The 15,953-nt window shown below is 38.2% G+C and overlaps 1 protein-coding gene across 4 annotated transcripts in view; it reads right to left on the reverse strand.

Moving 5' to 3' along the window:
- Positions 1-15,953, reverse strand: part of LOC146000511 (neurobeachin-like protein 1) — a 723,922-nt gene that overhangs the window by 412,121 nt on the left and 295,848 nt on the right. For all 4 annotated transcript variants that reach the window (XM_083138250.1, XM_083138253.1, XM_083138251.1 and 1 more), the window contains exon 34: positions 12,334-12,483. In XM_083138250.1, the coding sequence (XP_082994376.1) occupies positions 12,334-12,483 (150 nt within the window). The remainder of the gene's footprint in view (positions 1-12,333; positions 12,484-15,953) is intronic.

Genomic DNA, 15,953 nt, shown 5'->3' on the forward strand with positions numbered 1-15,953 from the left:
CGCTATCTCAGAAGCTCCGAAGTCTAAATTTGGTCTACGGATTGGCCAACAAATAATAACCCAGCGCAACTTAAAAAATCTTAATGTAAAATGGCCAGATTATATCTTGGAAACTAGCAAATGTAACATAGGAAACATATTAAAATGGAAGACTTACCAAATGCTAGCACAAATGACTTCGATTGATCGTACACGTAGGTCTACCTTATGCAATAAAATAATAATCAAATTTCAACAATAAATTAATATTTTATATAATGGTATTTTCAAATTATTCAATATGGAATTAAGAAGTTTAACGAGTTGAAATAACTGAATTATCAACGTGATGCTCATCTTCTCGATCAACTTGTCCATTTGTGTGTTCTGGCCAACAAATGAACACCATACATACTTATCGATTACTCAGAAACTACAGTACTTGATATAAAAAGTCAGTTCTGTAGACTGAAAGATCTATTCATTTATCAACGAAAACAAAACTACAATTTCTTCAATAAAGGGGCAAGTTAATTATTTTTAGATGGTCAAACTTACTGATGTAACTGATGAAAATACAAAAAAAAAGACAAATTTCATTACAGCCTAGTAATAAATTAACATTTTAAAAGAAAAACGAGGATTTTATAAAAAATATATTATCTAGCCTCCACAACCACATACTGAACATAAAACTATATAAATATGTTTTCATAACTGTACAAAAATATTTATGGCAAAAAATGAAACTTTAAAAATAATAATTCTGAGAGCGAAATACGTATAAATATTTCGTTAAGTTAAATACGTAACTTAAGTTAAAGACGAAAGCACCAAGTAAATGAGCACTCGCTCGCTTGTTGCTCATTTGTTTGCAATCACGGAAGTCGAAGTTCAGCCAGGCGTTAGTTGTAGTTCTATTGTGTGGAAATGTTAGTATAGGAACTTTTTAAAATGCTATGCGATTTGTATGGTGAAAACATAGCGCGGGAAAACCAATGTGTTTTTAGTTTTATCTACTCATCGTATCAGGTGCTGCAGTCGAAGTGAAATTCGGACGTTTTCCACTCTCAAGAACTGAACTGCGAGAATATTCTCGAAGTATACTCGCTTCAAATACGGTCTTGAACCATTCTGACACGGCCCAAGATAAGAATATTGGGTTGGATTGATTTGTTGTTTTAAGTCCACTTTATGCATAGTAAGGCTAATCGGGACTGGACCTACATTTTAAAGTGGGATCCGAACCACTATGTGCCTCCACCGGGAATCGAACCCGGGACCCCTTGATTACAAGGCGACAACGATACCACTGCACCATCGGGGAGGCCCCCTAGATAAGAATAAAACGGACTAAAAAAAACAACAAAAACGGACTTGTACTGACATTGTTGAGTAAACAAAAGGGAAGGAGTTGCTTTCAATTTCATTCAAAGCAGAGGAGAGATTCCTTCCTTTGGAAATCTATGGACGCTGTTCCGTCCGTGAAAGAGTTTGTTTCACTCTACTGAACTTTCGACTGTTTCGCATGGAGGGGTCACCGCAACTTGTGAGAACGCGCCACCCACAATTCTTGAAGACGTCAACATTTTACAATGGGAGGAAAAGTATGCGAGGAAGGGCTATAAAATATTTTACTGGAACTTTTTAAGTTTCTCTTTGACAAGTGAATTTGCAACACGCAAAAAGGAAAGAATGTTTTTATTCTTGAATAATAACACCCCATCCTTCGCTTTTTACAAGAAAATGTTTTCGTTACGCGCATACGCGATTCGGTAGAGTACAAACTTTCCAAAATTACAATGCGCTGTATATGCTAATTGCTGTCAGAATAACATTCCTATTGTGCCAGGTGTGTCTTTACATCTCACAAGTTGTCAAAACTCCTAAGTCCTTCGTTAAGGAAGACAAACAAGAATGATTACGAAGCAAAAATGTTTGGCATTAAAGGAATTGGATGAAAAAACATAGTGAATTTCCGGCTGAAAAACTAATCACCTTATACACCAAAACATCAAGGATATTATTTTAGAATGGTATCCATTCGAATTCCGATGTTGGTAAACATGACGAACACTTTTCAAAATGTATAGCATCTGAAATTTAAATACTATGTACATCTGCACATTTGGTGTTTCAAGCAAAAGAAATCAGTTCATTTTAATCAAGATGGAATACTGAATTCGAAAATGACAGTTTTAAATTGAATCAGGTTGAACTGACCGACATCTGAAAAAAATGTTGCCGATCCGAAAAATGTATTTGAAAGTGACATAATTACTCGATAATAATGCATCTGCTCACTTAAATGGTGATAACAGATTTTGAGAGATAAATTCCTATTATTCAAAAGTAATAGACTAACAGAAATAAAATAAAATTCAATATTGTTTGAATTAACGTACATGATGTTTAAACTTCCGTTTACTATAAATACAGGGTGACTCAAAAGTACGGTTCCATAGGCAACTACGTTATTAGTGCACATAGCGAAAAACGAAAAGGGACAGTTGGTGAAAGTAGGTGAGTTTCAATCTAAAGTGCTTGAATTTTCAACGTAGCATGCACCGTTCAGGATATCCACTGTTATAAACCTAATTGATAACCAATGTTACGTTAATTCAAACAAGATTGTGAGCCGTCCACCCCCCCTGGCGGAGTGGTTAGCACGGCGCGCTACGGCGCCATAGGTCCTGGGTTCGAATCCTGGCCTGGGAATGGATGTTTGTGAGTGTCCATTCATAAATTTCATCATGTCATCGCATATCCCCATGTTCGCAAATTAGCCACAAGTGGTAGAAAAGGCGAAGTAAAATAAAGCAAATCAATCAATCAATCAAACAATATTGTATTTTATTTCTGTTAGACTTTTACTTTTGAATATTTGGAATTTTTCTATCAAAATCTGTTGTCATCCATCACCTAACCTACCATACCCTACCCTAACCTAACCTAAATCTAACATAACTCCGGATCCCATTGGCGTCCCATTTTTAAATTTTGTATACTTATTGAGTAATAGTGTATGTATGACACGCAATTTGAAAAATATTAAAAGACCTGTTTTGGAGAAAATGGCTAACAAAGTTTTCTTTACACCACCTTCAATTGTTTTTATACCCTGGCATAGGCATGCTACATCTCGTGTGAAAGAGCCATTCGCGACCTTCCCCAACGCCGTCCGAATCACTTCTATAGGTGCCCTGGTTGCCGAAATATTGCAATTTAAAGTTAACAAGATGTTGGAAAAAATGGTCAAAATCGCACAGTTTGCAACATTGTAATTACGGAAATACAAAAGATATGGATCTGCAAAGTTGCATATTTTCCTACCTGAAGTGGACCTTTTAGTACGCCAAATTTCAAATTAATCAAAATATGTGAGGTTGAAAAGTACCTCTTCACTGGTTGGTTTCATGTGGAATGCCCCAGTGTACAAAAGATAACACACAGGATTTGCCTGAAGTGACTTAGATTCTTGCGGTAACACGATTAAGCCTAGTTTCCATATTAATACACTACAGTTGCTGACCAAGGAAGTTCTATTAGAAATTAAAAACACTTTACACGTTACGTTTCGACCCTATCTCATAATTATTTTTATTTGGAACGCAAGTATGTAGAACCGCTCCCGATAAAGTTTTTCCCTACCTATTTGGTAGGAGACGTCGTGGAAGGACAACAATTTGAGAATTCTGCGTTGACTCTCCACACTAGTGTGTGATAGTAAAATACCTTTTCCGAGCTAGTATACGAGTTCGTCAGCTCTAGAATATTGCTGGGTAGGAAAGGTCCTACGTTTACTCAGCATACACTGTTGTTATCCTGAGGCGCACTTAGCCAGCTTGCCACAGAACAATTACAGTAATTTCAGTAATCCCTGAGATTTTCCCCTCTCACTTCAGGCAAATGTAGGTATGTAATGAAGTAAGTCGTGATAGCTAGTATGTAGGTATTCAGATAGTACCTACTGTCGGATTAAAAATTTTAGATACTCGACATTAGACTCCAATTAAAAATTAACCAGTAGACCTACATGAAAACGAGTTACATCAAAATTTAGCTTATTCAATTCTACGTTAATCTATATTAGCCATTTATTTTCGAGTATGCCTTCTATTTTCTATCGTCGTGAGAACAAAAAAAAGGCCAGTTTTTTTAGTCTTGCAACACTGCACACAGCGATGTCCGTTGAATAGCGGAAGGAAACTGTCGGCGGGCACTGCCATCACCCCCTGAGGGATGATGGCACTGCGAGTCAATGCTTGCAGTGTTGCCACGTTCCACGTACAGCTTTACTGACTTTACAGACTGTGCAGATGACGAAATAGTTGTAATAGAAGCTAATTCAAGAACAGAGTTGGAAAGAAAGTCCAGTATTGCGTTAAACTCTCTCGAGGACTTGTGTGATACGGCGGAATTGGCGATTGCCACCCAGAAGATCCACTTTATAATCCTAAAAGGTAAGCTGAATGCTAATAAACACCCACAGGAAAAAAAATAGAGAACATCGTCTTTAATAAATAAATTGACAGTAATAGGTTCAAACACATTCAGACTCCCCATGTCGCTTATAAACCCATACACATTCATAATCTACAACATATTTGTTTCATTCATTCATAAATATATAACAAATTTAACACAAACATTTTTTTTAAAAAAAATGTAATCGACATTTCCATAAGCCAACTAGAAATATTAAAAAAACAACTTTATTTGGCACTGAATTTAAAAATTAGGAGGCCAGGTGAAAAGTTTCAAGCACCCTGTATGTTTTTACCCCTCATTATACATTTATACACAATACGCCATTGAATACAAGATTCACCTACATTTTCAAGATCAAAGACCCGAAAAAAAAGGTATGCCTGGAATTGGAAGAAATTCACAATACCGTAATAATAAATTTCATAATACCTTTGCTGACGTATGCCTGAAGATTTTGTATCTATTCACTTTGAAATTTACATATTAAAGAACGGATTGGGGCCTCGCATTCTGATCTCGCAGTGGCCCACGATATGTTGCTACGCCAATGTGTAGAAAGGCTTCAGTTCAACACGTTCCTACAGCACAGGACTCAAGATATCTGCTGCAATGGAGCATCAGTAAATACACAAAATGAAGCAATGGTTTCATCATGTTAAAGGGATCGACGAGAAGTGATTCTAACGGAATGCATCTACAAAGCAACCCAACGGAAAGACTGACGTAATAACTGAAGTGGGAGTTACTCTTTCGCACACTGAAACAGAAGCTGCCAAATGTCAAACGGGATAAACCTGGAAACTGGCAGAAAGAAATTTTGTGACATCATTTAATGATCCTTAAGCCGAATGCACATGAAATGTTACTTGAAGCTGCGACCTCGTTTTCAATGTCAGTTCTCACACATCGCTCGCTGAGATAATGGAGAAGGCCTGCGCTTCCACCGTTCCTCTTTACTTTCTCCCATAAGGCAGGAGATACATACCGTTGACAGGCGGAACTGTTCTCAATTTTCTCCTTCAGGAAATCAGTTGGACAATAGGGCGCTTTACATGTTTCATGTTGAATACGAATAGAATCTTACTCCGTAAAACGATGTAAAATAAGAACTGCCGTTATAACCTTAGTGAAATATGGAAATTTAGTTTAACATCGCTACATATTCTTAACTTTTAGCTATGTAGGTCGCTTTCTCTTTAACCTACAAATTATCACAACATTTGAACAGTATTTTCGTTACTCAAAATGCATTAATTACATATCCGCCAACTCTATGGGGCTAGATACACAATATGCTTGCTTCAATTATACAGGGTGTCATTTTAATGGCGCCCACGGACCACAGATTCGTATAGAAGACATCAAGACGAACAACTTTTCTCAGTAACATTTTTCTCGTTGGTGCGTCGATTCGACGCTACAGCCATTCAAAAAAGACCGTTTTGCCGCCTGGATGCTGGCAACCACATACAACATTTGATCGTATCTGTGACGTCATTTCCTGCGGCGAAACAGCGCACGGCAGGGTTGCAAGAAACACACAATTTTTGTGAAAATTACAAACTACCAACGACATTATTAGTTGTAAAACGAAGCGAGAAACGCGTCCAGTAGACCAAACATCATAGCCTACCAGCCAGAAGATCAGCAGTCATCTCAGGGGAAGGGGCAAGTAAACCAAAAATTTGAGAAATGGTAAAAAACGTATTCAAAATGAAGTGTCAATATCGGATTTTATCTCAGCCTACATGTCAAATATCAACAACCATACATTTTATTTGACTTACAGCTTACATGTGGCTGTTTACGCCCAGCTACATGTCAAATATTTGCAAATCTCGTTGCAAGGTTGATATCTACAAGTTTGTGTCCAGATGCCTTGTGGTACTTTTGTGCTGATAACAGAAGTATCCGAGAATCACGTTGTTACATTACGGCTAAAACACGTACAACCACAGTAACAATTTATTATGAATCAGTAGCGAATATGCTGTCCTGTTCACACTTGCAAACTATTACATGTGTATCCGGTGCATAGATAAACACAGTCGTCGGGGAGCTTGTATTACTACTACTTACTATATATCTGTATTTTCAACCATTTTTATCACTTGCCTCATAATGCCTTGAATATACGTACATTATTGTATTATGTGTTGCTTACCTTGGGAAATTTTGAGTTTTTTCATTTCTATTTTGTCATCTGTTCAGTGTGTCACAGACAACTAGGATCAGAAGGACGAAGTGGATAGACTAAATTGTAGATGCCACCTTGGTAACTAGATTTGCAAATATTTGACACGTAAGCTGAGACAAAATTTGATATGACCACTTCCACTTGAATTTTATTTTCTATCTACCATTTTTCGTATCGTTTGTTTACTTCCTGTTTTGTTTTACGGTACATAATATGGCTGATTGTAGCTGTCATTTTTCACAGAATGTGTATGTTCCTGGCAACTCTGGAACGCATCGCTTCACGACGGGATATGACGTCACAACTGCAATCAAATGTTGTGTTTGGTTGCCAGCATTCAGGCGGCAAAACGGGCTTTTTTGAACGACTGTAGCGCCGAAACGATGCACCAACGAGAAAAATGTTACTGAGAAAAGTTGTTTGTTTTGATGTCCTCTATACGTTTCCGTGGACCGTGAGCGCCATTAAAATGACACCCTGTATATATATTTTTTGATTATCACGAATTTTTCTATTTCAGATAAGGCATAACTTATATGGCATACCTTATATCATACCATTATTTCACTAAGTACTGAAGTCCAGTTTTGGCATGCACTTACTGTTGTCTTCTAGCTTTCCGCAAATCACGTGGCTTCATCAGGAGATAAGACAAGAATAGTCACAGTTTAAAACATGGGGAGGCAAGTTGGGTTCAATCCTACGTGATCTCTGGCTGGTAACTAACTAACTTACCTCCCCATGTTTTAAACTTTGACTATTCTTGTCCTACCTCCTGATGAAGCCACGTGATGTGCGGAAAGCTAGAGGAAAACAGTAAGTACATGCCAAAACTGACTTCAGTACTAAGTTTTCTATTTCAGTTTTAACATCTGTAGAATCCTACTGCATCCAAGTTCACTATTAGGTGGCTTTTCTTACAATTTCTAAGAGGCGATACAAATTCACTACAACTAGAATGTATATAGATTGAGTCGCCTGCATAGTGTCCTTGGCTTCGTGTGAACACATTTAAATTAGAGCGTAAATATGAAAATACGTACCTTAGAAGTGATTTCATTTAATTTAATTTGGTGCAAATTCAATTCTAAAGAAACGCTTGTGTTGCGACATATAGCAACCAGCATTTTTTTAATGGAACACCTAGATCCTAAAATGGTCGTTGTGTGTGTTGCCTAACTCTACGGCGATGTGCGAACTTCGGTACAAAGTCTACGAGTACGATATTTTGTACACTCTTCTATTTATACCCGATGGAAAATTATAATATGCAGTATGTTTCAAAAGTCGCGCAATTCCAAGTCTGATCGCTTCTAATTAGAAAGATGTAAAATATATTTACATAGGTCTTCTACATTTCTACATTCCAATACTTCTAATTACGAATTTTTGCCGTGGAGAAACCTGTAGAAATTAATTAAAAGGGAAATTAGGATAAATATTTGTCCAGAATGCAAATTTCTGGAGAGAAAAATAAATTGCCACAAGGTCTTAATTGGAAGTTTGTGAATCACGCGGAGCACTTTATGGGTTTGAGAACAGCCACTTCATGAGCGAAGTAAAATAGTAATATTTTAGTGGAAAATTGTTCTGTTCTGTAATTATTCTTAGTTGTTCATGGCTTCCCTGGTTGGATGCCCCACGATTCATTACAGCTTGTATGGAGATAGACAAGGTGTCTTACTGTCCTCCTAGATGACGTTGTCGCATTGTAATAGAAAGGTCTTGTATTCGATCCCCGGGGTAATCATATGGCACAGTGATTACATGGTTTGATTGATTGATTGATTTGCTTTATTTTACTTCGTTTTGTGCCACTTTTGGCTAATTGCGAAGATGAGGATGAGTGATGATATGATGAAAATTGATGAATGGACACTCACAAACATCCATGCCCGGTCCGGGATTCGAACCCGGGACCCTTGAATGATTATATGGTTCAGATTCGGTACATATTAGCCCATCTGAGCTTAAGGTGGACAAACAACGTTTTTGAAGCACCATACTCTACCAGTGTTGCCAGAGTAAACGAAATTTGTAATTGAAAATAAAATTTGAGAATAAAAATATGGTGTATAGTTTTCCATGCGTGTATTTGGTTATACGATTAGTTGGTTTGTTTGTTTGGTGTTTTAAGGCCATTTTATGCACAAGAAGGCTAATCTGGACTGGACCTACAGTTTAAAGTGGGATAGGAACCACTATGTGCCTCCACCGGGTTCGAACCCTGGACCACTTGATTACAAAGCGACGACGCTACCACTGCGCCATTTGGGAGGCCCTCGTTATATGATTAATAACTGGGGCATTTTGCCTCTCGCCTTAACCATAACCGGGGATTAAAATGATAGCTGTCACAATATTTTGACTTCATTACGGCTTAATGTTAGGTACGGTAAAGTTACCCGTGAAGACTGCATCGTGCCATGGAGGCACATTTAAGGGGGGTATGTGGAGGTAGAGCCCCACACATTCTCGATATCTGCAATTTTTGAAGGTTATGTGATCAGCACCACGCTCCGGCCCCTTTATTCACAGGGTTGTCCTCTATTTTGGACTGGGTGAAACCCAAAGCCTCTTTATGCGGGGACAAGGCGGGGCCTCCGAGAAATGTATGCTCCGTATACGGGCCTCAATCTGCGAAAGTAAAAAGGCTGATGACGTTAAAAAGATTAGTCGTATGTTTGAGGGGGGGAGGAAACATGCATTTGAATGAGCTAGTAGTTCGAAAAAGAATTCCTCTTTATTTATTTCAGAGTAAGAATAATAATTATAATTGTGAATTAAAAATATTATTATATCCTGATGAACTACACGTAAATTTGTGCGTTTGTATGTAATACAAAACTCACAAGTTGATGCAAAAATGTTTGTGTTCAACCAACGCAAAGTACGATATAAAGATTTGTGGACTAGCTGATTGATAATGATGATAGGCTTGTATTATGGCCAGTACTCAATTCGTGGATGATATTGAACCGGTCCAGTTATCGGGAAGTTGACTTGGAATTAGGGTTTAGTTTAACTTTGAGTTAGCGAATTAGTGTTCTCTCTAGGCACCAAGGGTGCCTGCAGAGGGGGGCCAGGTGGGCACTTGCCTCCCCCCCCCCCGAGACATCAGGAAAACTTCATATAGGCTAATTCGAATGGTGAAATTGCACCGTGAAAAAAAGGATGAAAGATAGCAGAATAAGTCGGCTCTGTGCATCGTGAAAAGCACAAAAAGACAAAGAACTGATCTTTAACAAAGTGATAGATGTTCATAAAGAGGAATCAAATCAAATCCAGTTTCTAATTAAATAAGAAGTCTGAACTTGAGAACAACGCCAATATATTTTTAATTCACTTTCAATTTTACTATCCGTAAATAATAATAACAATAATAATAATAATAATAATGATAAAACGTTAAATATGAATTGAAGAGTAACATATGAAATATTACTCTGTCCCCAGTGCAGTGCTCGAAGTGGGAAATGGTTGTTCGAGATTGCTCATTGATATTGAATGGAATATTGAATGTAAGGAAAATCTAAAGAAGCTTTATCACATGATACACAGGTATAATCCGGGCTCGAAAAATCCCGGTCGCCAGGTCGCCATGGCGACTAAACATTTCAGCCTGGCGACTGTGATCTTTTGCTGTAATATGTACGAAATTTTGATGATTCTACGTTCAAATTGCAGTACAACGTAAGTTAGCAAATGTTTTTTTTTTTTTTTTTTTTTTTTTTTTTTTTTTTTTTTTTTTATCAACGTTGTGAACATTCCATAGAGTTAGTAACAATTTCTTACCCTTTGTCCCCCAACACCCCATTTCCTGCTTTCTCAAATAATTTAGCGATGTTTTGAATACCGTGATGCTCAACATCTTATAGTGTCACAAAAGTCGCACAACCCAAACTTTGGAAATGTATATCATGAAAACTGTAAGAGATATTTACACCGGGTTTTCTGCATTAGAAAGCCTCATCCATTGAGATATGTTTAAATGCTTAAAATTATCAGTTCACTCCGTACAGAAAATTATATAAATTAATAACTGACGGAAAACAGTATTCAAATTTTTCCAGAAATGTACTTCTGAGTAAGAAAAATATGTAAGAAATTATCAAAGGGTCATAATTAGACATTTGATGACTGATGCCATGTCAGTCTGTCATTTGCGACCAAATTCACTGCAACATTTGATGAATTTTTGACTGGCGATTTTATAGGTTGAGTGAAAAGTGCCATTTTTGGGACATATCTCCGTATATGGCAACACTAGCAGGTCGAAATATTGCCAACAGTCGCATGCAGCATGTGTCTATACATTTACGTGAAAAATCGTAAAACAAGAATTTGTGCTGAAATTGGACTCTTGAGAAAATCCTAGGCTGCCCGTGGTTACATTGTTCTCTTCGCTCACTTTCGCCGCTAATTTGCCTAATTTCATTCAGCATGGCGTATTCATTGGAGCAGTGCGTGTGCATTGCTGAAGAGTATTTTACTACTCATTCTTACACTCATGTGAAAGAGGTTTTCCAATAAAAATGTCCTGCTTCTGCGGTACCTCACAAAGCAATGGTTTTACAACCAGTCAAGCACAAACAAATGATCCCACAAATTGTTTAAGAGTTGGTATTTATTGTTGAAAATCAGTTCTCAGATGTTTTCAGCAAATTAACAATATATTTGAAAATAATGTAATTGCTCTTATTTAGATAGATGCTAACAAAAATTTATGAACCCCGTGATAGCCTACAGGATTAGTTTAGTGCAGAAAGCCGGTGTAAATATCTCTTAAGATTTTCATGCTATACATTTTCAAAGTTTGGATTGCGCGACTTTTGAAACATACTGTAGTATGCACAATTGGTAGTAGGTGGTTTCCTGGCGCCTGATTTTCAGAGCTGGCGCCTAGCTTTGAAAAAAAATTTTCGAGCACTGGGTATAATTATTTGTTATTTACTGTCTCCAAAATATCATTTATATTTTCCAATTATTAATATAATATAAGCAAAAAAATAATTAAATTTAATCATATCTCCTCGCGTCTCGATCTGGCCCCGCCATAACCCTCACACTCTCTGACTCAGTGCTTGAAGTGGAAAATGTTACCTGGGGGGGGGGGGATGTTTGCTCGAGCCATGGGGTTAGCTGAGGGAATGCTTCTATGGTTTAACATGGTGGCAATGAGACAGCTGGGGGGATGCTTTGCGAATATTTTGCTAGCTAGGGGGATACCATCCCCCACCCCCCTCACTTCGAGCACTGCTCTGACTCTCATAAGTCTTCCGCAGGGTGAGCCCGCCCTCCGGATGGTGACCAGAGATGTTCATTTTGATTCAACCTTCCTCGCCCTCCATCACCCTCACAAGTCTTCCGGAGGGTGAGGTCTGCCTTCACGAGGGTGGCCCTCTGGTCCCGGTCTCACATGGGTGTTATTAATAAACGCCCCTTCTAATCATCACACATTCTCATCGTCGTGATTAGGCAAAAGTGGAAGAAAAACCACAATAAATAAATAAATATGTTCAGCGCTTAAAACAATCTGAAAGTAGGAAGGAATTCAATCTTCTGTTTCACTCTTGTAGAATCGTCTCTTGTTTATACATAACAACATCAATCATAACAATGATATATTAGCACAATTATTTTTCAATGTGTAAACATTTACTCACCTGAAAACGCAGTTTGCTTTCTCCAACTTCCCTGTTTCGTCGGTGGATTGATAATTTGGAACTTTCATAGCACTCGGCCCAAAAGGTATCCATGTTGTCTCTCAATTCGCCAGCTAAAACCGCTTGATAGCTGTCGTACAGAGGTTTCACCTAAAAAAAAAAATACAAATTAGCCGTTAGTACAAGCCAGTACCTTCAAAAATGCTAAATGCTTGTATGGTATGTCTGAATGTAACACACTTCGTAACATAAGACAATTTTATGTGAAAATATGCGTGCAAATATACAGGGTCATCAAGAATGATTGCCGGGATTTTAAACTGTTATTATAAAAGAAGTATTTAATGGATATACACGTGTGGCATCTTAAAATGTTCAGCAAAGTTTAAAGTTTTAGACTTAGCTTAGAACACTTCGATATGGTACTATTTGTAGCTCTGGTGACGTCTAGACGTATTCAATCCCCTGCCACGTCTTCTGAATCGTGTCCAGAGTTACAGTTGCAATTGCTGCAGCAACACTCTCTTTAAGGTGCTCTCGCGCATGCGCCGTTTTAGGCCTCACGGCCATACGAAACTTTAAACTTTTCTGAACATTTTAAGACGCCACACGTGTATATCCATTAAATAGTTCTTTTATAATAAGTTTAAAATCCCGGCAATCATTCTCGATGACCCTGTACATAGAACGTTCAGATTAATTTCTTTTTTTTAATACTCCAACGTCTAATAATTAAACCATGCACCGCGTTACATCTGTACTTGTTTTAAGTGAAGTAGGCAATTCGATTAGTAGGGTAATAACAATTACCAGGGGGAATTTGCCACTAACTAGGCTTCCTAGGCTATAGCATAGGCCGCATAAAAATGAGACAATGAAGGGACAGAAATGACAAAGACCATCGACTATTAAAATTCCTTAATATTGTGATATTAGCAAAATAAAACATGTCCTTTTACTTGCTTATTTCATGAAAGAGGGTAGAAGGAAGGACTTTCTAGCGTTTAAAAAACTTCTTACACCATAATCCTACTTTCAGAGGTCACGTAACAGTGCTCGAATGGAAACAATTGCTTTTCGAAGAAACGAATGTAACCATTTTGAATGGCAACAATTGAAAGTCAAATGTAGGGGTACCGAAGAAACGAATGTAACCATTTTGAATGGCAACAATTGAAAGTCAAGTGTAGGGGTACTGACGGTGGAAATCAGCATCCTTGTTTCCGAGTTCGCGGCCAGTGTCGCAGTGTCGGTTTCTATTCATTCGGTGCGTGTGCGGTGTTAGTGTTGTGTGGCGAAATGTATGTGCAAGTGGCGCTTATAAACGAAAAAGAAGTTTAATAAATACGGTATGCCCCAAAATATACAGTACTGAAACTCGCGGACCTCGAACGCGCATGTGCGTTTGTCGATGGGGCATAGCTCCAGCCGCTGGTGTTATCAGTAGTGAAAAGGAAATTATAACTCGCTAATAGTGTGTATGTAGTGTTTCTTTCAGGATAAATAAACTCACAGATGACAACAATGTAATGTTCGTCTTTTAATTTCAGTACTGTATATTTTGGCGCATACTGTATTTTTAAATCAGGTGTGTCTATATTTTAAAGTTTATAATACAAGTGCTAATACTACAGAACATGCAATTAGTGGAAGTGAAGTAGCATGACAACAAAACTGTTAATAATAATAATAATGTCGGCAGGCCCAAAGCAAATGATAGCCTAGGGGCCCAAGTTTTATAAACCCCTCCCTAACAATTACTGTAATTGAATAATATATTGAATAAAAGTGAAAAGGGAGGGGCTGGTACTTGAATAGTTTCTGCAAGGAAACACTGCAAGTATTTGCGTGTATTTCAATTGGACACGAGGATACAATTATTTCACGTTACATCCTAAACATGCCACACGTAATAATAAAATTGGTTTCCTAGTGTGTCAGAATATAACGAGTTCTACTGAGATAAGAAAACTCATATCTGGATAATGGATAATTACCAAGAGCCTTCTCAATATTTGCATAATCCTGATTATCCGATGCTTTCAAGATGAGAACAGGATAATTTGAAATTAGAATATCGGCCATCTGGGTTTCTTGACGCAACCCTGTTCACTGCGAAAAACATCCGTCCAGTGGCGGATCCAGAAGTTACAGTTGGGTGGGGCGAATTCAGTTGGGTTTCTCACCTCACCGAGAAACAATTCTAATGTACACTTGCACTGCTTTATGTAAGCAAGGTATAGTACTGTTAAAGATGAACCAAGCTGACTTACATGCTCCGGAGATTGGAGTATTGATTTGCTAAAATAGGGATCCAGGCTAGAATCGATGGTTATTATTGTATGCCGTTATCATAATTCCTCCCATTGCCACGGTAGACTGAACAAGACGACCAGCAGTAAAGTGAATAATCTGTTCTCTCAAGTTCGATCGCCTTTTTGAGGCATATTGTACAGTGGTTCGGATCCAAATTTAAACTGTAGTTCTAATTCCGATGGACATTAATGGAACTTTCTTTTTTAAAAAAATGTGTTCTCCACCGTGTTAAAATTGGTGATAAAAGGCAGAATATTAGAGTCTTCAAAAGTATTAGGCTACATAATGTATACAAAAGCTTGGCAGTTGGGAGGAGCGATCGCTCCTATCGCCCTCCCCGTGGATCCGCGCCTGCATCCGTCCGTGGTAATTTGGGAAACTTTGCCTTGAGCCCACTTCATGCACATATAAAAGAATTACAGTGTCGGATCTATACTCTAAATCTAGAATCTCTGGGGCAAGGTCGCGCATAACGGCAGAGAAGAGGAGATAGGTAGTGAGGGGAGTGAAGCAGAACATGCTCTTGCAAACCGCAGTTAGCTGCAGTTCCTTTTCCCCATCCACCAATCCCGTTTTATCGCACATGTACATTGGTCGACCCCTCTCTACTACTACTAGCGCAGAGACTTGTTTTCGATCGTTCGTTCCAGAGATTCCCGGGACAGAGTATACAAACTCAGGGCCCATCTGCAAATTATTTCCAAAGGCTCCTTTACACGAGCATGGGTGTGTGTGTGTTCGACATAATAAAATCAAAGGAAATGTAAAAACTTTTTTCGGTTATTAAGTTTTCTCAGTACATACAGGGATTAGCATAATTAGCTGACGGTTTCAAATAGCAGAAATAAAACGAACATGTTTCACTAGAGTACATTGTTTCTAATGGCAGTGGTGGCGATTGGGTTCCAAAACCAAGGTGCCAAAACTGGGGGGAGGGGGCAAAGACAGTATATTTCCCTTTGTAGATAAGCTTTAGCATAGTGCGGGGGCAAAGGTGGCGAAAAGTTGGGGGGGGGGCAACTGGCCCCCTAATCGCCGCCACTGGTAAATAGAATGAATTCTACACTGCTTGGATTAATTAATCTGAACGCTTCTTGGAGATTAATTCAAACACAAACTGATACTAACAGAAAGTAATGTCTTCATGTCAGGGGCGGCTAAGGGGGACGCCAAACCTGGGAGTCCCCTTTGAGTATCACCAACACCTTATTTCTGCATAAGCGTGGCTATTTGTTTTAAAAAAATAGTAGGATTTCGGTAACTATAATTGAAAAGTAACCGAAATGTTTGTTGAAGTGTGGCTT

Source organism: Lepisma saccharinum, chromosome 16, assembly GCF_977018435.1.
Source record: "Lepisma saccharinum chromosome 16, izLepSacc3.1, whole genome shotgun sequence".
In the NCBI taxonomy this organism is placed as follows: domain Eukaryota; kingdom Metazoa; phylum Arthropoda; class Insecta; order Zygentoma; family Lepismatidae; genus Lepisma; species Lepisma saccharinum.